This window comes from Colletotrichum chrysophilum, assembly GCF_026319265.1.
Source record: "Colletotrichum chrysophilum strain AFK26 chromosome Unknown scaffold_172, whole genome shotgun sequence".
Classification (NCBI taxonomy): Eukaryota; Fungi; Ascomycota; class Sordariomycetes; order Glomerellales; family Glomerellaceae; genus Colletotrichum; species Colletotrichum chrysophilum.
In genome coordinates, this window is record NW_026517459.1 from 23784 (window position 1) to 46452 (window position 22669).

Here is a 22669-nt window from a genome sequence, read left to right on the forward strand (position 1 = left end):
CTCACTGCAGTCACAACCTGACCTGCTGGAAGGAAGGCGGCGGTGACATCAAGCTGGGATGCTCCCTCCTTTGATCGACAACAAACCAAGCGCAAACACCAACGACCCTTTCCCTTCCCGCCTGTGTTTTTCTGTCGCAACTTCGCTTTTCGCTTACTTGACCTCACCTCGTCTCCTCCTCTTCCGCCGGTCTGATCGTACAATCTTGCCCGTCGACACGCCGGCAACCACTTGCAACAGTCTTCGCGCCACAAACTAGCCCCGCGTCGATTCACCCCGCCTTGCGACGACAAGAAAACCCTTCTCCCAACACCTCTCCCTCCCTTTTGCGCATTCCACCGGTCGTACACCATGTCCCCGACGAACACCAACGGCGAGGCCAATGGCGCCAACAGTGCCAACAGCCCCTCGACCGCCAACGGCGCCGTAGACATCAAGAGTGAATCAGCAACCACAACCCCTCCTCGCCTTGTGGGCCTCTACTAACCTCCACTAGATCTTGGCCATGTCGAAACACCAAAGGTTGAGGGAACCTGGACGGTCGAGAAGGCTCTGAAGGCCTCGCCCGGTACCTCGGCACCTACGAACTCGGGCTCGCCACTGGCATACTTCCACATGCTCGAGCGTCTCAAGACCACGAAGCGCGAGGGTTGGCGTCGATTCGGCATCGCGAGGTTCGCATCATCCCTCTGTGTCTCTGTATCTCTGTATCGTCTTTTTCAAGCTGACCATCGTTTCTGCAGAGGAGAGTCCATCGCCGACCACATGTATCGCATGTCCCTCCTTTCCATGTGCTGCCCGCCGGCGCTTGCCCCCCGCATCGATCTCGCGCGCTGCATGAAAATGTGCCTCATCCACGACATGGCAGAGTCCCTGGTCGGTGACATCACACCCGTTGATGGCGTCCCCAAGCCCGAGAAGAACAGACGCGAGGCCGAGACGATGGACTACATCACCAAGACCCTGCTGGGCAACTTCAACGGTGGCTTGACTGGTATCGAGATCCGTGAGATCTGGCAGGAGTACGAGGACTCCAAGACGCTCAACAGCCACTTCGTGCACGACCTCGACAAGATGGAACTGCTCCTCCAAATGATGGAGTACGAGAAGCGCGGCCAGGGCAAGCTCGACCTCGGAGAATTCGCCTACGTCGCCACCAAGTTCTCCCTGCCGGAGACCAAGGAGTGGGCGGATGAGCTGCTCAAGGAGCGGGAGCAGTTCTGGGGCGCCAAGGACCATGTCCACGGCGAGTCTGGCGTCGACGGGGGAGTCAAGGTCGATACGCGACAGCAGCAGGACGATTACTACAAGCGTGAATAAGCCGGCACTTGAGGATTGGGAGTTGTGGCTTGTGACAGCAGTGGGGGCAGCAAGGAATTTAAATGACGGATGGATGGGATAGAATGATTCCCCCTTGGCGCTATTTTTTTGGGCTGGACAGGAGAGGGTGGTTAACGGATGGGATGACGGGGACACGACTGCGATCACGTTGGAGGGATGGATGTCGTGCGACCGTCGACGTGAGTGGTATCCGTAGTCGTGGTCGCTTTCGCTTCACGCATCATGATGATCATACTTGCATTGCATAGTTCGCGTCGGGATCGGGGACGGGAACAGGCGCTTTGAGGGGATATCCAAGGAAGAAATCATCAATGGCCATGAGAGCAGCTCAACATCAAAAGCTAGAGCACTATGTATGCATGACAACAGGGAGCAGCTGGCAGGCTGGCTGGACAGGTCTGGCCAAACTGGCGAGATTGGGGAGGCGGTGTGGTTGTTTGTGCCCCTCTATTTACACGCTACGGAGGCCCTCTGCGCATGGGCCCCGGGCGAGTACCCCGGCAACCGAGACACGCCTTGCCTGATATGGACGGGCGTTTCCACTGCCCCCTCCGCTCGGGGCACTGAATTTAGGAGGCGCCGGAAGACCCTGAACGGCCGGGCCAGCGATGGGATAAAAAAGAATAAAGAAAAATTGTTGACATTGACTGACGGACTGCCGGTGCGATGCTGACAGTGTCAAGGTGATGCCACGGCCCACGGGTGGTGCGGACAGACAAATACAGTGGGTTCATTCTACTTTACGGGGGTTTGCGAAAGACACGACGGGGGGACCTGACGGGACGCGACTTTTCCTTAGGTTTCCTTTTCTTCCCCTGGCGCGTGCAGCTGGGTCTTCTTGAAGGAGAATCTCGACATCCGTCTTTTCAACCTTGCCGGCCACCGACCTCCGACCTCCCATTTTTAGAGTTGCGCGGAAATCCGACGAACTCTGTTCTGTCCTTGAACTCCCCTCTTCACTTCCCACCGGCGCAATTTGTTCTTTCTTTTCTCACCAAATCTGTCTTTAGCAGCATCACCTTTTCCCCCCCTTGCGTTCCTGTTCCTGGCGCATAACGGACTCGACGTCACCCCAAAACGCAACGGCCACGCTGCTGCTCCGGAAAGAGAGGGGGAAAAAAACGCTCCTCTTCCTCTTCCCGCGTGTTGATCACTTTGCGCATCATCGGCCATTTGGCCAACCAGATTGCGACAGCGACACCGCTAACACCAACGGGGCCTCCCGGCACTGGGAAGCTTGGAAAAGTTGGAGCACAGGCAGCAGGACACACCACCACAACCGGGTCGAAGCTTGTTGGTTCCCGATAGCTGCTCCCTGCTACCTATCTGCCATAGCATACCTTACCTTACCCCAAATCCTACCTCGCGCAGTAATCATAATCGCCTACGCCGCAATTCTCCAACCCGCCTGTCAGCTACCCGACGGTAAATCCTGTCGTCACGCGCCTCGTCAACACCTCACGGAAATCCGTTCACCTCCGTCGCCTGTCACCCTCACCCTCTAGTCTGACAGCGCCTGTCCGCGCACATCACCGACTGCACGGCCTGTCGCGCGACCAACGGCCAAGAACGCCCACCGCGAACACTCACCCGGCACATCCACCTTGATCGATCATGACCTTCTCCCTCTGAGCTGGGCGACAGTGTGAATCACCATTCGGGCAACTCATCTGCACCAAGACCGAACTCTCCCTCGACCCTATTTTGTTGCAGAACCCTCGACGCCCTCCTCCGACATCGAACCCCTTGTTTCCCTTGCTTCGCCAAATAGCAAGGTACCTACTCCGTCTCAAGATGGCGTTCGAGTATCGCATGCCCGGCACCTATTTCGACACGCAGCCCGGCGGCGTTCATCCCGGCGTCTTTCGCACACCCTCCTCTCCCTCCGCGAGCTCTTCGCTCTACCTCGCAAGGTCCTCCGGTAGCTATCAGTCAGAAGCTGCGACCCCTCACGCCCAGCGCATGCGAAAACGCCGAAACGATGTGTCTCGTGAAGCTACCCCCCTACACGAGTGGTGCGACGGAAACATGAACCTCGACAGCTCCGGCGATTTACCTCCAAAATACGATACTCCCCAGGCGAACCACGAAGCTCGTTATACTCTGGCCGGTCAGCTCGAGACCCCAGGCGTTGTTGCCAATCCTCCCTTCGAGAATGGTGCGTTGGACGAGAGCATGTACTCGGATGCCGATTACCGAAGTAAACTTGGATCAAAACGCCCTCACGAAGAAATAGAGTCCCCGGTCTCCAACCAGCCAACAGTACTTGTTCAGCCTCAAGCTGTCGTCGAAGGCTGGAGTCGCTTTGCTTTCAATACTATTGGTGGCGTCGTTGGCAAGGTGTGGGAATTCTGCAGGACTGGCGCCTTCAGAGGCTTCTCTGCAGGAGGTGGCAAGGCTTACACCATCGACGGCCAGAGCCTGGAAACGTTACCAGAGCCCGAGGTGGAAGCTGAGCCCAAACCTGAACTTGGACAACAGCCTCAGCCCCAGCTATCCGAGAAGACACCCGATTTCGGGCTAGAGAGCCCCAGACCGAGCGCCCCTGTGGTTGACACAACACCGCCAGGTGGCTATCCAACGCCTGGATTCATGAGCACCAACCCCTTCGCGTACCAATTCCAAGAAACCCTTCCGTCCGAGAGTACACCGTCGCGTCCGGCGGTGAAGCGCAGACAAACCAGCGCCGGGAACCATGATGAGCTTCGCAACTGGGTTGTGGTGGATGAGCAGGCGGCGGCTAGCAGACGGGCACTTCCCCGGCCGGCCTCGCGTCCGGTCTCGCGGAACAGCCGGCCATCAATGGTGACTGGGCGCAGAATCAGCGTCCCCAAGCCACGCCTCAGCTCCACACCGACGGCCCAGCGCAGGCCAACCACCAGTCACAGCAACATCTCGCACGCTGGAACTGCGGCGCTGTCACCCCAACAGCCTGCCAGCTTTGCCGGTGCCTGGTCGCCCGAGACACCCTCGCAGTTTACTGGTCCATCGCCGAGTCGGATTCCTCTGCCTGTCCAGCCCGCTGGGTTGGGGCCCAATCCGTTCGCGAGACCGAGCAACCCTAACTTGCGCCAGAGCGCCATTCCCTCTCCTGTACAATCCAGCACTAGCCCTTATACTCACTCGCATCGCCGCTCGCGCAGCAATGCATCAGCAGCACACTCACGACGTAAATCGAAAGATTTTGGCGTCGACTCAATCCGCGAGAGCCCTCGTCTTACTACCGAGGCCAAGAAATTGGCAGCTAGGAGGGTCAGGGACGAGCAGGATTCCGATGCACGGATTGACGATTTCAACCAAAGACTGAAAGAGATGATTCGCCAGGGCCGAGAAGCACTTGGCACCAAGATTGAGATTGATGGCGATGACGGTTGCTGGATGGATGATTAAGTTTGCCTTTGGGACTGGTTTTTGGGAGGCGTTTTGCTACACACATACTCACATCAGGCTTCGACTGACGGCGTGGAGTTCAGGAATGACATGACGCGTGATACCACCTATGGCATATTTGCGCCTTTGTTGGCAGGAGTTTTTCGCCTTTGCTTGGCCGTTTGGGAGCCTCCTCAGGTTAGGGGAGCCAGAAACTTTCGATGTAATTGCTAGAGTAATGCAATGCTCGTGGTTAGAAATAAATATCTCGATGACGACTTATGCCCCAAAGATGCGCGGGAAATGACAACACCTACTCAACTGTGTCCATTGGCTATCCTATCGCGATATCGCAGCTTGTCATTTCAGCTTGCCATACCCCTGACGTCGCATCCTGATAAAATGACGGGATGCCGTCTTTCTTGCATTACTGCTGCAGCTTCCTATACATGCCGGGTATCCCAGATTCAGCCGCCCCTACCAGCTTGGATCTCTGTCCGAGAATATCTTTTCCTGGTCTGCACCGCAAGAATGGCACGTCTCTGCTCTCAACGTCTTCAGTTCCACCTTACACTCCGGCTTCTGGCAATGCTTGGTGCAAAACCAGCGCGGGCAACCTTCCACCACGCATTTCCTCCTGTCGGGGTCGTGAGAGATCGTCAAATGATCGCGACCGCAGCGACATTCCTTCAGATGACAGTCGCGCCCTGCGTGGCCGAGGAGACCACACATGCAACACCGGGCCTTGCACATGATCGCATTCCGGTGATATTCACTCCCTGGCTCGTCCTTCTCAGTCTTTGGGCACTCTTTTGTGCAAAACACCTCGCATTTCTTGACAAGATGCCGTTGCGGGTAGGGGCGACATTTGCAGCGGTTGCGCGGTATGCTCTCGCAGTCGTAACAGGCGTGCCAGGGCTGGCCGCAGTGGCCACAGGCATCCTGACAATCCTGAGTCCAGTGATATGGAGAGCGGCAGTTCATACAAAGCTCCGGGAGTTCCAAGCGGGACAGTGGCAGTGTCGCATCAGAGCTGTCGGGGTGCGCGGGAATGCGGACCTGGATGCGTTCGACGTCTCCGCCGTCATACATCATAACTCTCTTAATCATGTTGGCCATATCGAGAGATATGCGAACCCACGTCTGTAAATTATCGTCATAAAATGACCTGAACATGTGTTAGCTATGCGCAGCAATGTGGGAGGGAATTCTGCAGTACGCCGCCATGATGCCGAAAGCGAGCAGATGAGTCGTCACAACTGAAGCGGGGTTCACCGCTCGACTAGGCTGCAGCTGTGAGAGACGGGTCTGGAACAACACAGAGGCTGATAAGGTTTTCGTGGCACTGGGTTTTTGAAAGGTTCAATCTGTTCGATGTCCTCTCAGGTTACTGGATTGTGGTCATTGTGTGGATCGACGTTGTGTGGTGAAGGCCGCGTCGGGCAAGCTCGACTCGCGACTCTCACCGAGGCACACCGGTGGGCACGTGGAGTACAGTGTGACACTGTACACATCATATTAGGGGCTGGTGATATCCATCCTACGAAGAGATTCTACTTTCCAACGTTGTCAAACAACATCCTCTCTTTCTAGTTACTGGCACTTTTTATTGCTTTTGAGGCATTGAACAGGAGTTGTGCGGGACAACCCTGATCTTGTCGTTGTCAACGATGACTCTATTACAGTGGCTGTCGAGTTGCTCACACCAAGACAGCCAAGAAGGCTATGACAGATAATCCGCGTCCTCAAAAGTTCAATTACTCCAATATCTATCTTTAAAAATCCCATGCTGTTCGCTGGTTCGAAATCTTACTACATGAGTTCCATGCTTGCCGTTAATTACGAAACATGCAAAACCTCCCTCCAAGTATGAGTGAAAACCCTTGCAATGATCCTTTCCCATGTATCCCAAGGCCTCTACCAGTTGTTTAGTGTTCAAATCTGATGCTCTTGCAAAAACATGGCCCCAACAAATGCTAGTGCGGAAGATATGAGTGAGAAGCCATGGCTCCACCCCAACCCTTCAACGTACGCTTGCACAACGGCTTGTGCGATGTGGCTGTCAGTGCGATCAATGAAATCGACATTCGAGGTCGCCTTCTGGATAATCTGCGAGGAAAAGATCAGAGATCAACTTGTATCATCGGAGAGGAGAAGTCAGTAGCCTACCGTCTTGCGCACAAGCGCATCCAGACCCATCCCCTTCAATAGCTCCTCCAGCCTCCATCTCATGGTTTCCATCATAACAGCGCTGACGCTAGAAAGCCCGATGATCATGCCGATCTGGACAGTCAAGAATATGCCCGAAGTGATGGCGGCCTTGTGCTTCGGGTTGACTCCGGCTTGTGCGGCGATAAAACCAGCTGACTGCACCAGACCTGCGCCTAGTCCTCCTGGCAAGATGTATAATGACTCCCAGACGTTGGTATCGCCATGCCATCGCAGAAGAAGAAGGACGTATGATAGTGATGACGCAAGTGTCGCAAGAACAAGAAGATACTTGTAGCGGCCTGTCCTTTGAAAGTCAGTAACAAATGGTGTACAGGCACGTGTTTAACTTACTTCTTGATCAGATACCCAGCCATGATACCGCCGATGGCATTACCGGCGACTGCAGGGAAGAGATGTAGTCCCGCAACGGTGTTCGACACTCTTTTTGTGACTTGGAAGTATAAAGGCACCGAGAACATGAGGCCGAGCTGAGCAGCGACTTGAGCACCGGTGATGAAGTAGGTAAGTACGACGTCACGATGCTTCAGAATCTCCAGTGGGAAGATGGGCTCCTTGGCCCACCATTGTTCTGTAGCTGCGAAAAGGCCACCAAGAACAATTGCAGCACCAAAGAAGATGAAGATGAGGGGGTGATTCCATGGTACTTTGGTTCCACCAATCTCTATGGGGAGCAGGAACGCGAGGATAAAAAGAGCCAACAGCCCGGCACCCAGGAAGTCGATTCTTGCAAGAGGGCTCTTCTTTGGATCCTCGGGTTTTGAGTCTTCCGTTTCGACTTGATGTGCGGAGCTAGGCATTCCCTTCGGAAGGAAGAGCCAGCAAAGCACGACGGCGAGTAGAAAGATAGGAGCCTGCCCAAGGAATGACCAGCGCCAACCGATGGTATCTGCAAGCCACCCTCCGAGAGGACCACCGAGACTACGGCCAACTGTGGCGGCGAGGTTGAGGCCGGCTTGCCAGGCCGCAACATCGCGCAGAGGCACGAGATCTGTGATAGTTAGCTACGTGAATCTTTCCAGCCCTCAAGAACAACAAACCTGTAATCAGGAGCAAGCCAAGCACGTTCAACGACGAGCCGCCAGATCCAGAGACCACTCGGCCGACCACAACTTGCCACATGGTACTACCAACACCAACCACGGCACTGACGGTTTACTGTCAGCTTCATTCACGGGATTTTCTCCTGTTAGATCATCTTGGGTCTTACCATCCAACGGCAAACAACAAATATGCCACCATTAGCAAGGCACGGCGGCCATATATGTCACTCAGCTTGCCATACTAATCTTCTATTAGTCACACCTCAGCCACGGTCTCGGAAACACACCCACCAAAGTCTGTGTTGCCGCTCCAGCAAGCGCGAATGCTACAAATAGCCAACTCGAATTTTCAAGGTCGTCGAATTCTGAAGCAATCGTCGGATGCGTGGCCATAACCAAGGAGCCATCGGCGTTTGCGGTAAATGTCCCAACCAGCAGGATCGCCACGATCTTGATGACAGCCGATGCCGGCGTGCCCTGGGATTTCGTCTCGGTATCATTCTCGGCACAAGCGGGTGCGGTACGCTCAACGTCAACGTACGCCTCATCGACCTCTGTCGACGGTGTGAGATGCCATGGAAGGAATTGACCGTCCGAGTCTCCGCTCGACGATGAAGATGTCAAAGAGCTCTCACCTGACGAACTTGATTCTCTTCGATTGCGCGACAACAGTGGCGACCGCTCGTCGACTACTCTCTCTTCCGCAGTCTCTTCTCCTCTACTACGTAACGTCTCTTGGCGAGCCATGTTTGATGGATCACTCGTGTGTAGTAGGATTGTGGAGGAGAGAAAAGAGAGAAAGAGCCGCAAGCACCGGCGCGATTCGAAGAAAACCAAGGTGTCATCGGCTACGCAGGCTTCGACTCAGCTGGGATGAACCTTTTCAGAATTCCGGGGGACAGCGCATCTATGCAAACGTGCGACCCGCGACCGCTGAGATCCTCAGGGACCCCATGACGTCGGCCAATCAGACTTTCCACAAACTCCGATAACCTCCTTCCCAAGCTCCCGGTCCCGTTGACTCAATGTCCGTCAGAAGAATTTGAAGAATCATGCTTGGCCCAGGAAGAAAAGTTGCCGATAAGGGGATCCAGGCTGGGTCCTTGCTATGGCGACATATTGCGCCATTGCCGCCATGCAACTTCGGTCATCCTCGGCCCCCACACTACCGGGAAGCCGGCGGGGCCCGGTCATTCCCCGGCCGGCTCTACGCGGTTATTCGGTGCAGGAGGTCCACATTGAGTACTGCAGAAGACGAGACTATTGTTGGTTCTACAGTCTAGAATCCAAGGCTTGCAGCCGCATGCAGGGGCTACTCCATGGGTTGGTAGCGAAAGTCTTTCCAGGGGCAGCTTTCCCCTCCGTCGGCGGATCTCGCCCGTGCAACGGAAAATATGCCTGCTTCTCATCGGACCCGGATCTCGGAAACATGTGTCTATATGACTCAGCGGTGCAGCTGACTTGCTGTTGAAACTCTGCCCAACATTGACGGCTGCCGTTGCGGTCCCGATGGCATCGGCCAACTTCGCGTCGCGAGGGAGGCAAACAGAAGCCATGGCCAACTTGATCGGATCACCGAGTCCGTTTTGTTTCCTGCCCCCGATTCTCTTTGCCTGACATGTGTGAATCAAACATTGACCAACAGGGGAATGAAACGGGCGTGGGGTTGGTCAATGACGGGCGTGCGGGCTGCCCACGTTTCATTGAACCAGACTAGTAAGCCTCCCACATCTCCATAGCCAGATGATGGGCGGCTCGTCTGAAGCTCTGTTGCATTTCAGCTGAGGCGAAACAGCGTGTTGGGCTGCATCTGGCACTAAGGCCGTTGAGTTTTAAACGTGGCTAGATTCATATAATCGAGTCTTCCAATGCAATAATTCCCCTCCAAACCTTTGCTTGAAAGGTATACACGGCAACAAAAGAGAGAATTCTCCTTGTTTCTCGATTACCTAGCATACACCTATAGCTTCACCAGATTCCTTGGCAACTCGCTAAATTGCTGGGCCTGTTCAAGTTCACGATATTCCCGACTACGTCTCTCACGTAGAACGATGGACTTGGGGAGATGGCCTTGTTGTGTAAGTCTGTTATGCTGAAATGCCATACATTCAACTTGTCACTAGTCTTATCACAGTTTTGACGGCTTCGTGATGCTTCATGCCGCCGTACGCAGAAACGAGATACGCACTATTGCCCGGTCCGTACTTCCTTTACCTTCATGTGACTAATTTTGCCATTGCTATTTAGTGTGCCATTAGGGCTGTTCCAGAGCCAAACTAACGAGGAAGAAATCGAGAAGCTGCCTGTTCAGTGTGCACAGAGGCTTGTAGGCGTCAGATAACGACCAGCAGACCAGTTCATGTTGTGTATCGATGGCCGTTTGCCATTCCTCCAAGGACCATGAACGCTACGTTTGGCACACATGACTTGGCAATTGAGATCTCGCAGAATATTAGACCCATTCACCCCAATGGAGTCCCTTCCAGTATACAAGGCCGTCTCGCTCGAATTGTGGCCCTTCTGCGTCTACAAGATAACCCATCTCGCAACGCGAGTATTCGACTCGAACTTGTTGTTGCTGATAGAAACTGTCGAATCTCGGTGAAAGTGCGTCGCGCAGAGTGTCCACATTGCCTTGCGGATGCAGTGAGCGCCAAGGATGTGTGCAAACGGAACCTTTGCAAGACTTCGTTACAAGTAACAACGAGTCCAGACGAGAAACGATCTTCTCAATAGGTAGTCCAAGAAGCGATGTTGACTGGGACTCTTCATGCAAAAGATTGTTCAGTTGGCCCGGGTCAGTCTGTACCAAGCTTGTTAGTCTCTGGCTCAAGAAGATCTATGAACAACTTACATTGAGGTCGTAAAGCTCATGTTCGTTATTACACCACGCTGAGTAGTAAAGGTTATACTCCTTTGAAACTACGCGCAGGGCCTTGTACGTGTTGTTGAATACGAAGGACTCGTTCCGACCAAAATATCCCCAAGGACCCTCGGAGGCCGCAAAGCCCCAATATTCAACTGTAACATGCTCATGTCTTGTCTTTGCCGCATCACCAAAATCTTCCTCGGTCAGGGGAATAGCTAGACCATCGAAATCGGCACGCAGAGGTGCTTGCGCTAGACTCATGATCGTAGGCACCAGGTCTTGATGTGTTGTCACAATTTCGGCGACTTTGCCTTCCGGGACTTGAGGGCCCCGAATGATGAGAGGGATGTTGATGTCCTCTTCATAGCCACACTCCTTTCCAGGTTGGAGGCGGTGATGTCCGATATGATAACCATTATCAGTGGTATAAAATATATATGTCTCTTCGAGAATACCATATTCTTCCAATCTGGAAACCACAGAATCAACCAGCTCATCGACCGCCTGCAAAGCTCGAAGTCTGTTCCGATAGAAGTGATCATTAAACGCGATATTTTCGGCACTTTGTCTCGGTTGTTGCCGAACCCAGTTGGCTCCAGATACCTTCTCGGGATTGAAGTTGTCCGTTCGCGGGACAATGGCATCGGGGAAAAGATGGGCGTGCCTCTCGGCGGGAATTGGTGGCGTTGCAACGATGCCATGCGGATCGTGAACGCTGCCATTGCTGATGACATTGGATTGGACATTTGAATGAGGTGCAACAGGCGCGATTCCGAGGAAGAAGGGCTTGGACGCAGCCACGGCATCGTCAAGGAAGTCCAAAGCCTTGCCAGCCAGAACATCCGTACTGTATTCGCCTTCATGGCTCACCGGCGGATCCTGGTTTCGTTGAAATGTGGCGTTGAGGTAAGAATAAGTGAACGGGTCCAGCAAAAAATCGGATCCAGTCCATCCAGCTGCGTGGGGACTGTGGTAGTTGTCCACGGTATGAGCATTGAACAGTTTTCCAGTGTAGTATGTATCGTAGCCCACGTCCTGGAGGAGTTTGGGTAGGTAGTTCTCATTGTGGCCCTCTGCCACGAACTTGGGATATCCACCTGGGTTCAGGTCAGCTTGGGCGCCATTGGTACTAACTCGTGAACACTCACCGTAAGGAGGAAAGATGTCAGTGACATTGGTGTTGTGCGCAGCTTTCCCTGTCCAAAGAGTCACTCTTGAAGGACAACAAACTGCTGTCGTACAGAAGTGTCTCTTATACAGGGTGCCTTGGTCGATCAAATGCTTCTTGATGAAGGGGACGTAATCCAGCGAGTTCATGTGCAGGTCTTGATCGTCAGTCAGAATGAAAACGATGTTTGGCCTGCGCGAGGAACCAGAGACAAGAGGAACTTGATATTCATCTGATTGGAGGAAGGAGCCGGCGCTGACCGACAAAATGCCAGCCAACACCGTCAGAGATTTGAGAGACATGATCACAATAGGGAGGCGTCCTGCCTGGCGAACCCCCAGCAGTGTTTGTAGCTGGTCTGGCTTTGAATGTGACCGAGAACGAGACACTTTTCAGAGAGCTTAAAACTCTTTAATATTTTGGGTCTAAGGTAGGATGGTTTTTGATAGCTCCATCATTCCGAGAGCACTCATCGGAGTTGGACCCCGAAAATGCTTCCCAGCGTCAATCCCAGGCCTTGACAACATCCACACGCATATGGCGTGCTTCCCTCGGCAGTGTACTTCCAATACCGCCTTCCCGCCGAGCCACTCAAGGCCAAGAGCGATATCCGCAACATATCCAAATGCCGGCATGGCTGCGACACTCGCTGCAAACCCCCCACGAAGCAGTTCATCCATTCGGCTGGGTCTCTGCCCCTTGCCCTTGGGCCTCATAGAGGGCTGCGTCGATCAATATCCTCCCAACGGCGCGCTAATTCTTCCGATTTTTCTGATACAATCAATTCCGATGTACAGACGTTAGGTATTGTTGCCCACAGGCATTCGTCGGAGCAACAAGTGGCAAGAATATCACCCTGTACCATACAAGAGGCTGTGATCCATCAGCACTCAGCATGATTGACGGATGTAATCCGCTGTGCGCACATGCTCCGGGGTGACATCCGAAAGAGCATGAAATGATACATGCGGTTGCATCGGAGTACCCGTTTCTCTGGCGTAGGGCGTCGATGCGGCGGCTCGCAAGCTACAACGGAATCTGCCGGTCTCGTAAAGGCATGCCGTAGGCTGGACAGTGTATTAATATACTCGTTCACCGAGTTATTCCGAACTCGTTCATCCCCAGCGCTTGCAGTATCGTTTTCTGTCGGAATCGTAGTCCTCATAGAACCCACTCCACACGTCTTGGTTGGCGCATTGCCGATGACCAGTCGTGACCTCATTCTCTGGGCAACCGGGGAGAGCAGCCTCCCACTGTTTCTTCGTGCGCGGTCTCCAAGGCTTTGGCATTGGCCAGTCGCTGAAATGCACCAGGTAAGACTTTGACACCTCTTCCACCGGATCCCAACTGTCATCGTGCTGGCCTAGGTACTTCTGATGGTCATCATCGCGAAACTCTCCCGTCAGAAGGGCCAGTCGACGGTGAGGCAGTATGCTTGCCGTATCCTTGAACATAATGTTCACCAAATCCATATCGAGCTTTCCGGACGACAGCGATTCTTCGATGAGTCTGTCGTGCGTTGTCTTGTTCGGCTCGATAAGCATGACATGCGAGCTGAGCACCCGTTCAGCTGCAGGCACATCGTGTTCGTTCAACCAGTATGCTTGGGGGACAGCCACGCTGGCCCTGGGCGATTGAAAGAAAGAGTCCATATTGTTCAGCACTTGGCTGTCAGAGTCGAATATCATGACTCGCTCGTACTCGGTAAGGTCGAAGGCATGAAACTTGTTGAGACTGTCGGCCCACGTTGCGCTCGCTTTCGTTTTGGAGATCCGGACGTAGTCGAATGGCCTCAAAATGACTCGGGGATGGTTGGAACGAATGCTGCGAATTGCTTTTGCCTCCGCCTTCTTCCCTTCCGTCCATGAAGAGGGGAAAATCAAGACCATGTCATTTTCGGCGCCGAATTTCTGAAGGCGATTGAAGTTGATGACCTGGCATCGTCAGCTCTGGTTGCGCTCAGAAGAGTACATGGTGAAAACATACAGCGTTGCATAGATAATCCAAGTCCGTCGCATATTGCGCGTATGCGAATTTCGAGCTGCGTTCCTGCGACTTCGCGGCAGGAGTGTGTTGGCTCTCGTTCCCCGCAAGATAAGACGAGCCGAAGATGTCTTGTTCCCAACTCAATTGGTGGCTTGTCAAGAGGACAGTGACGAAGATGGCGCACGTCAACGAGACGGCAACGGCACGTCTCAGCGATGGGATGAACATGTTCGTCACGGCTGGGTGATCATATTGCTTCTCCGAGGTTCTTCAGCACGACAGACAGCGCACTCTGGTGCGACAGCATATGCGGGCGGCGAGCTTTATCTCACATTTTCAGCCCAAAGGAATGGTTCGCGACAACAGGGAAGCTCCCCTTGGCGGCATGGCGGCATGGCAAGTGGAAGGATTGGCAGGAAAAGCTAATTATACGAGGCTGGGCCTCCCACGGCAATTGAATCCCGCCTACCCCGAAGCCGTCTATTCTGACACTTGTGTATGGCTTCAACCAGGGTCAAGGCAGTCAGCAACACCAATTGACCTCGTATCGGATGCTTGGGCCGGTGGGGCCACTGCTTTTTCGGGGTGTCTTGGGGACTCTTGGGGTCTTGGGGAAGACTTGGGCGGTGACTAGCGCACACCATACTTTGGTGCGGAGTGGGCTGAGACTGATTCCGACTCAATCGCAATTGGCCAGCCAAAAGCCTTGGGAGATCTTGGGAACGCTCGGCATGGTTCGTGAGCCAGAAAAGAGTCGGGATCAACCGTGGTAGACATGATGATAGACGAAACTAAAGTGAAATGAAGCGACCCAACACGACTCAAAGGGGGGGTCCCACAGTCCACTGTACCTAGTGTATCCATCGACGGATATTATTCGTAGGATGCATTAAGAGCGACGATCCCGGTGTGTGGATTTCCGACAAGAGAGAGAAACTTAGAAAAGACAAACCATTCATCTTGTCGGACGAAATGTCCGCTCATCCTAAGGGCCTTGCGACGAAAGCAAAAGACCGCAGCGCAAGGCAATCGCGCTTGTTGCACTAATCGATGCACTCGGCTGAGCTGACAACCCCATGTCTTCACCTTGTGACATCATTGAGTAACGGATAATGGATGCGAAGCTTTCTGCCAGTGCCGTGAGCCGAGGAGAAGAACAAACCCCTGCTTCGTGGGCTGAGTGATCTCCAGGCTAACCTGCCAAAGACCCGCTATGGAATGGCTCCCCCACGATACCGTGATACCAATCTCTCGCTTCCGTCGCCTACTCCGAATGGAGCCGAGGGAGACATCCGCACCATTGACAACAGCCCAACGGTCGAGGCGGTTTGGTCTTTGATTGCACATTTGAGATCAATTCGTCGCTACGGGATGAAAAGTGAGCAGCAGCAATCGAAACGGAGTGCGGGCAAGCATTACAAACTCACAGTGTACTAGTAAGTATCTGCACTCGTCAATGGCGGTGTTGTTAAAGAATACCTACTCAGTTGCCCTATCTTGTCTCCATACGAAGAAAACTGGCCTCGACTGCTGTTGATCCAGCGGCGAAGAAACATGCATCTGGATGGGCAGAGTAAGCTCCATGATCTCTGCAAATGCGGGATGCGCAGCCACAGTATCTTCGCTCACTTTTAGTTTCAGAGGTCGACACGCCTTATCATTGCCGAGTCTGCCCAAGAGTAGAGAAGCAGGACCGATTCTGTTTAATGCTGCCCCCCAAAAAGTTGGTATAATACATCATGCCGGGCTTGCCTACACTATGCTGGGTATCCCCGTTTCTCGCTCTCTGTGAAGAAGATGACCATACGCCACAGCTTCTTGACCATATCCTCCGCCTCATCATCCAAAGCCTATTGGTCAAGTTAGCTGAAATATTCTGGAAATATGGGGTTAATGCACGTACTGGGACAAGCTCTTCGACCAGATCTGAAGGTTTGGCGTGCTTCCGTAGATGCTCCTCCACCACCTCGACCAAAAGCTCTTCCTGGACGCCGAGATACTCAACAATCTTCTTCTCGACAAACGGTCGAAGCTTCTCGCGGATGATCGCATCGTCCAAGTATTCCCACTGCACCGCCCAATTCCACAATCCCTCCTTCTCGGACGGGATCTCCTGTGCGAGTGCACGAACCGCCTTGCTGATCTCTTCCTCTGTCATCTTATCCGCCGCAGTAGTGGGTTCAAACTGGATGGGAATCAGCTGCCTCTTGGCCGTGCTGTCTTGCTCTTCATCATCAAGGAGGCCTTCCACTTCAGCAACAGTCCGCCGCTGCGGTGCGGCACGCTGGGCTTGAGAACGTTGAGCAGCAGCGCCAAGAGACAACTTGAAGGGCGCAGGGGCGGAAACAGTAGCTTGCTGGCGTTGCTCCATCTCCTGGGCCTGCTGATCAAGGAATGAGTCGGCAATACCACGCGCCTTCTCCACATCGGCAGCCTCTCTGCGTTGCTCGTCCTCCTCCGCTTTCCGATCTGCCTCGTCTCTTGCCTGTTCGTCGGCTCTCTCGATCTGCCGTTTTTTAACCCATGCAGCATGATCACGGTAGTAAAGATGGTTCTTCCGAGACGCTTCTCTCTCGTCATCCCAAGCTTTCTCTCTTTCGAGTTGCTCCTGCACCCGCCTCTCCAAGCTCTCCTCTTCTTGGAGCTCGCGCTCCTTTTCACGCTCCAGAGCTGCAGCTCTAGACCGCTCTCTGTTGACCCACTTGCGTTCGGCTTCGAGATACATCTTTTCGTCTTCGGAGTTTTGCTTAGACAGTTCTCGCTGATACAGTTCTTCGTCATCAGCGTCCGTGTCCTCGTCCTCACGGTTAATTGAGAACTCGGTGTTGGAGATGCCACCATTGACGAAAGAAGTTGTCCGGGTGCCATTCTGGCCCCTGGGGCCAGAAGGAGCATTGGGGACACCACGGGGTCCAACAGGAATGTTATTCGAGTTGGATGGAGGTGGTGAGTCCAGTCTGGATGGACGGGAAGGGCCATTGCGGTTTCGTTCCATCTCTTCCATCTCCTCTTCGCGCTTCAGACGCTCCATGTCCCGCTTGTTGCTACGCTCTCGGAACGCAGCGATCTCTGCGGCGACAACCTCCCGCATCTCAGCGGGAATGTCTGCGAGTTCGTCATCTTGAGCTAGAGGAATATTGACAACCTCGACGTTTTCACCGGAGTTGCCCATTGCAACATCACCTTCGCCATCGATGTTCGTTGCGGTCTTTGGGTAAACGAGGTCTCGAATTACGTGCCGCAGGGCGTCTTTCGCAGCCTGGGTCCTTGAATCGGCACCGCTGTCATCACCTCTTCCCTCTTTGTAGGATTCGATGTACTTCAGAGAGTTAGGGTCGACCGTAACCTGGAGCTTTACCATTTCGACTCCTTCGAACTTGTCGTCATCTGCAGATGGCGCTTCCGCTGGGCTCTGGCGTTTGAGAGGAACTTCGGTGTCCTGCAAAAGATCGGCAGCCGTCGAAAAGGAGTCGGCGTCTTCGTATTGAGCAAAGCCAAATTTGGCGCCTTTTCCATCAGACAGAACTGATGTTGCGGCATCCCATCTCCGGAGCTTGCCAACGGCATTCAAGATTCTCTCGATACCTTCGTCGCCACCAACTCCGTCTGGAATCTTGTGAACAAATAACGTGCGCAACTTCTCTTCGCTGGTCGGAGGGACGAGCGATTGCATGTGCTCTCGAGCAGCGGCTCTTGACTGGTCAAAGCCACGGTCCATACCAAGTCCTTGTCTTCCACCGCTTGGGGTATTGCTGTCCTTCCTTCCCGATTCAGGGGCACCTGGCTTAGCGCCTATGGTTCCCAGACGGATGACGGGTGCGCTGAAGTTGATGTTGGGGAGGTTCGCGGGAGCTTGGAAGTTAGGCGGCAGGCCGCTTTGTCGGTTAGCTTGTGCGTTGTTGGATTGCTGGACACCGGGAGGTGGTGCCATTCCCGGAGCGGAAGACATGCCTGGCGGAGGGCCTGAATATCGGTCAGCGTAGGAACTCGATGGCGCAGCTTGGTATCCCAAACCTAGACCAGGTGGAGGAGCCATGCCAGGCGCGGCGTTGGATCCCGGGAAGCCGCCATAGCTCGGGGGAGGCCCGTAAGGGTTTCCTGCTGAGAGATTGAGTGAGTGCAATTTTGAATTCGAGAGCTACGAATGCATACCTCCGTACGGGTTGTACGACATGACGATGCAATGCGAGTGGTTGCTAATTGAATGTCGCTCGGTCGGTGTGTCAATCCGCAATCCGTAAGTAATTCGAGGGTCTAGTAATAGTCGCTACTACCTCGTGTCGCGATCGAAGCCGGCTGCAGGTAGAGATTGCTAGGACTTGATCTATCCGTAAGGTCGGGCGGCAGGCGCAGAGTATGGTGAAGGCGGAGGGGGGACCAGGTCGAGCACGGAAACGAAGACGAGGACGACACTGACGACTTGAGCTCCAGAAGCTCTGGGTCGAACATTCAAAATTCGGCGCGAGGCCAACGCGAAGCAGGCTTGGTCTCGCGACTGGTCTCTGATTGGTCCAATATGTGGAGCGGGCGGGAGTACGGCGACACGCTTATCCGAGTGAGCTCCTGTCCGAGCGGCGGGCACTGCGGGAGGTCCGGTACGTACCTCAGCAACTTTCGCATTTTCGAGGAAATCTTCGCGGTCGAGCTCGTCGGTGGTGACATTTTGCCATTCTGCGCAACCCACGCCAGCGCCCAGCAGTGTGCTCTCCCGCTTGGTAGAGTGTCTAATCGCCATGTAGGACCACGAACTCGTGCCATTGATCAAACATTCACTAATCCTTACATCTTCAGGGCGTCCGAAATCGGGCTTTTGAGCAGGAGACTGCTCACCTCATGCTCCCTCCGCAACACTTCACTACGATCATCACAGCTGGCCAGCCAGCCTCTATGGCTACAGCCACGTACTTTCTCGACATCCCGCACTTTGTTCAACAACGAGTCTCTGTTCGGTGTGAAAGGTCCCCTCGCAGAGAACCCCCAATCATCGACGACGGCCTCCTCGACATCGTCCTCTCCGACAGCAGCCGCCAAAAAGAAGCCCCACACTCCTTTCGCGTACGATGCCACTTCCTCAAACTTCGATATCTCTCAACTCATCGCCATGGACTCCGACGACTTCATGATGAAGCACCACGCCGCTGGTCAGCAAGAGATCGAGCTCCGAACTCGCCCGCAAACAGGCCGCACAATCCACGTCACCGGCTCCCGCGACTTTTCCGCCGCAATGAAGGCCCTCGATGTCTCAACCAAGAGGAACAGGATCAAGTCCCTTTGGCACGGGCAGAAGTTTCACGAGCGTCCAGGAATGAGACGCAAGAGGCTCAGGAGGGAGAGATCGATAAAGCGATATAAGGAGGGTTTCGTCGCGACAGTGCGTCGAGTGCAGGAGCTGACAAACCAGGGCTGGTAAATTTTGGAAGCTGTAAAATGGTCTGGCCCATGAGTTGCGAAGAAACGGAATTGCCCAAGCAGCCTTGGAGTGTACAACATTTAGCAATCATAGAGCTTTCTCAATACAGAAGCTCAAATGTATTATGTATGGGTCATGAAACATATCTAAGTCACTATACATCTTCGGCCTCGAGAGGTCTTCTCGAAGGCGAGGGAGCTGGGCTGGTCTTGATCCTTGGCCGACTCCTAAAAACCGCCTCCATATCCTCCTTGGCCATCAACTCTTCTGCGAGGATGGACGCGTCCGGGTCCAATTCTATCGTTTCCTCTTCAACGACAGGGAATTGGCTGCCTTCCGTCCTTGCCCGCGCCCGAGATTTCTTCAGTGACCTTTGTCGATCCAGCTGTGCCTTTTGGCGGGCAGCCTCAAAACCTGCCATGCTTCGTCGTGTACGAGACATTAAATCGTCTTCGTCTGTAATGCTGATCGTAAGGTCTTCGTTGTGTTTGCTGGGTGTTGATAGAGGTCGTAAGGACAAGGTTTCATCCTCGTCATCGTCCGGATCATACCGTACCCCACGTGAAGACCGCGCCATGGACAACCTGGTTCGTTCCGCAAGAGATAACGTATGTCTAGGTTTCGGACGTTTGACGGGAGAAGGAGAAGCATTGTGTATGTCGTCAAGAATTTGGTCTGCCAATTCCTGTGTGGGTGACTTCGGGGGTTCTGGTTCAGGTATGTCTTCTTCACTGTCAAAAGAAATAACTGGCTGTTCCGCCGCTAACGGTAGAGGACTAGGGGATCGGCTTGGAATCTTTTGGGTGAGTTGATCCTCCTCTGGTAGTGGCGGAGTCGGTGGGGGTATAGATAGCTCGTCGTGTGTGTCCGGGGGGAGCACTGGAGGGCTTGGAAGTGGCCGCGGTAACTCGACATGGCGTTTGGCCTCTTCCGAGAGCTGGAGAGACGGTCGCCCAAGGCGTCGTGATGGCGGTGCTACATCGTGTGTCGAGGGCCGCCGCGGAGCATGTTGCAAAACGTGGCCATCGTCCTCCAGCTCGCTCAGCTCGGATACTGTTTCCTCCCCGAGACTCTCCCTCGCGCCCGAAATTGTTTCGGGCCGCTCTGGTTGGCCTAGGCGATGGGATCGTGGCGGCCCAAACATTTCGGTGAAGTTGATCACTGGTTGAGCGCCCACCTGGGCCAGGTCCCTTTCGCATCCGTCGAGTAAATCTGCATAGTCAGAGGTCAAATGGGGTCTCCTTCTCGCAAGCTGCTTTCTTGGGCTCATTCGTCCAAGGCGGAGGCTCTCATGCTTGTCGAAACCGAGATCGATACCTCGTTTAGATTTTGCTGGGCGGGACGTCGAGGGAGTAGGAGCTAGTGGCTGGTCGCCAAACATGTTTTGTCGGAAATGCTGCCATTTCGCTAGTCTCTCCTTTTGGGTCTTCACCCGGCCGTCGAGTTGCTCCAGCAGACCTTTCCCGTGGTCTTCCAGCTCGGCAAGACGACCGGACTGCAGACGCCTCCAAACTCGATCGAAAGGTGCTGTCAATACGCCATCTTTTCGCGCATTTGCATCACCGTAAAGCAAGGTCTCCATCCACTGTTCGTTTCCAGCCCAGTTGTTGCGGACCGTTCTCCAGGTATCCAGCTTCACATCGTCCGAGATGTCTTTATGTTTCGGCTGCTCTCGTGCAGCCTTGATCTGCTCTTTCCGGTGCGCAATGTTCTGTTCCTTGAGATGCAGCAGCTCGGCGAGGCCACGGTATCGTTGCCTCGCTGCATCCTTTCTTCGCATCGCATGTCTAATGGATACCTTATGAGCAAGAGCCAGTGTCACCAGCTCAGCGCGTTCAGCGCTGTATCCACGATTTTCCAGTGCCAGTTGTTGAGCAATAGCGGGGTATTCTCCCTCAGCTTCGGCAACTTCTGCAACCATCTTTTTGAGAACAGCCGAGGAAAAGACAGCAAGGACCTCTTCTAGCCGTTCACCCCTGCACTCATCCAACATTGTCTTGCGTACGACGGCATCGCGGCCAAGAACTCCGGTCTTTTTGGCCTGCTCGAGGCTTCGTAAGAGGGCGGCACGCAGATTCAAGGATTGGACATGGTCTCGAGGAGGGAAGAAGGGCTGAAGCTTCTGCAGCATAGAGGGTCAGTAAGGTTCAAAGGAGGGCGGTTGTTGACGTACATTTCGCGCCTCTTCCGGGTCCCAGAGCACGAAGAGCTGGTAAAGCGTCCATTCTACGCACTGGATGCGCTTCTTCTGCACCGTGAAAGTTTGGGCGTCGAAGTCGGGCCAATCAGGGTAGGAAGGAAAGTCGAGCAGACGAAGATTGGTGAGAAACAGATTGACATTGGAGGTAGCATTGGGCGGCGGAGCTACAGAGGTGGTCACAGATGCGCCCGAAGCCTTTGCTGACGGGACGGCGCGCGGTTGCCGGGATCGGGCAAGCAGAGAATTGGGCGGCAGAGTCGCCATGACGACATTTTGCTGCGTGAAGGCGGTTTCGAGAGATCAGAGTTGAATCTTGTCTTGGCCGAAGTCGTCGAAGAAAAAGGGGGGGTGGGTGGTTTTAGCAGGCGCGTGTCGCATTGAATTGACGCCGATTGCAGGAATCGCATTTGTTGTGTTGATGGTGGGGAGAAACGGCGGTGGAGGGATCAGCCCAGCAGCTGCCTCAACTGCCTTGCAAGTTAGCGGTCAAGGATCCCCAGGTCGCTGTTAGTCGGGCACCTGCCCAGGTGTGACGACTCACCGCGGCCCCACCAAGCCTACGCTGGTCTCACCTCGGTGAAGCGGCCGCAGCTTGTACAGCTTTAACAGAGGACCTGTCAAACGGCCAATTTCTAGCGCATGTCTGTGCCAAAATACCGGCTCCTAAGTCGATGGCAGACGCCCGATTGGCAGCTATCCGCCCAACTTTGCCTGATCCAGCCTGCAGCGTTGCCCTGGCATCAGCTCTTCCGTCGCGACGCGCTATTGAACATCCCAACCCGATTTCAGTGTTCTGGACGCGAAGGTTTGGCGGCATCAAAACCTCGCAGAGAGTGACTACTTGATTTCATTCACGTCATGCCATACAGTATGCGATTCGCATGATTGCGCATGAGAAAGCTACTCGGCCTCCCCCCTAGAAACCTGGCAACCACTTTCGCATACGACGCTGTTGGCCGCCGGACCCTGCCAAATACTCAACACCGAAAGTCACCCTGCTCTACCTTCAATAGAGCAGAAGAGTATATTCTTCATGAATGCGACAATCTCTGGC

General features: G+C 54.1%; 8 protein-coding genes across 8 annotated transcripts; 3 read left to right on the plus strand and 5 right to left on the minus strand.

Moving 5' to 3' along the window:
- Nucleotides 1–351: 351 nt before the first annotated feature.
- Nucleotides 352–1320, plus strand: COL26b_012334 (uncharacterized protein; the record flags this gene model as incomplete). Its single annotated transcript, XM_053184979.1, has 3 exons — nucleotides 352–439; nucleotides 497–674; nucleotides 744–1320. The coding sequence occupies 3 exons, from the start codon at nucleotides 352–354 to the stop codon at nucleotides 1318–1320; spliced, it is 843 nt and encodes a 280-aa protein (XP_053031064.1).
- Nucleotides 1321–3135: 1815 nt separating this feature from the next.
- Nucleotides 3136–4731, plus strand: COL26b_012335 (uncharacterized protein; the record flags this gene model as incomplete). Its single annotated transcript, XM_053184980.1, has 1 exon — nucleotides 3136–4731. One exon carries the CDS (start codon nucleotides 3136–3138, stop codon nucleotides 4729–4731), a length of 1596 nt encoding a protein of 531 aa, XP_053031065.1.
- A 2136-nt stretch (nucleotides 4732–6867) lies between these two features.
- COL26b_012336 (uncharacterized protein) lies at nucleotides 6868–8729 on the minus strand (the record flags this gene model as incomplete). Its single annotated transcript, XM_053184981.1, has 3 exons — nucleotides 6868–7225; nucleotides 7273–7930; nucleotides 8270–8729. The coding sequence occupies 3 exons, from the start codon at nucleotides 8727–8729 to the stop codon at nucleotides 6868–6870; spliced, it is 1476 nt and encodes a 491-aa protein (XP_053031066.1).
- A 1779-nt stretch (nucleotides 8730–10508) lies between these two features.
- On the minus strand, nucleotides 10509–12321 carry COL26b_012337 (uncharacterized protein; the record flags this gene model as incomplete). The annotated part of the gene is made up of 3 exons (XM_053184982.1): nucleotides 10509–10658; nucleotides 10837–11948; nucleotides 12093–12321. 3 exons carry the CDS (start codon nucleotides 12319–12321, stop codon nucleotides 10509–10511), a joined length of 1491 nt encoding a protein of 496 aa, XP_053031067.1.
- Nucleotides 12322–13134: 813 nt separating this feature from the next.
- COL26b_012338 (uncharacterized protein) lies at nucleotides 13135–14233 on the minus strand (the record flags this gene model as incomplete). The annotated part of the gene is made up of 2 exons (XM_053184983.1): nucleotides 13135–13953; nucleotides 14006–14233. The coding sequence occupies 2 exons, from the start codon at nucleotides 14231–14233 to the stop codon at nucleotides 13135–13137; spliced, it is 1047 nt and encodes a 348-aa protein (XP_053031068.1).
- A 1529-nt stretch (nucleotides 14234–15762) lies between these two features.
- Nucleotides 15763–18179, minus strand: COL26b_012339 (uncharacterized protein; the record flags this gene model as incomplete). The annotated part of the gene is made up of 3 exons (XM_053184984.1): nucleotides 15763–15855; nucleotides 15909–18103; nucleotides 18158–18179. 3 exons carry the CDS (start codon nucleotides 18177–18179, stop codon nucleotides 15763–15765), a joined length of 2310 nt encoding a protein of 769 aa, XP_053031069.1.
- Nucleotides 18180–18521: 342 nt separating this feature from the next.
- COL26b_012340 (uncharacterized protein) lies at nucleotides 18522–19415 on the plus strand (the record flags this gene model as incomplete). Its single annotated transcript, XM_053184985.1, has 2 exons — nucleotides 18522–18703; nucleotides 18797–19415. The coding sequence occupies 2 exons, from the start codon at nucleotides 18522–18524 to the stop codon at nucleotides 19413–19415; spliced, it is 801 nt and encodes a 266-aa protein (XP_053031070.1).
- A 1322-nt stretch (nucleotides 19416–20737) lies between these two features.
- COL26b_012341 (uncharacterized protein) lies at nucleotides 20738–21879 on the minus strand (the record flags this gene model as incomplete). The annotated part of the gene is made up of 3 exons (XM_053184986.1): nucleotides 20738–20774; nucleotides 20795–21537; nucleotides 21589–21879. 3 exons carry the CDS (start codon nucleotides 21877–21879, stop codon nucleotides 20738–20740), a joined length of 1071 nt encoding a protein of 356 aa, XP_053031071.1.
- Nucleotides 21880–22669: the final 790 nt, after the last annotated feature.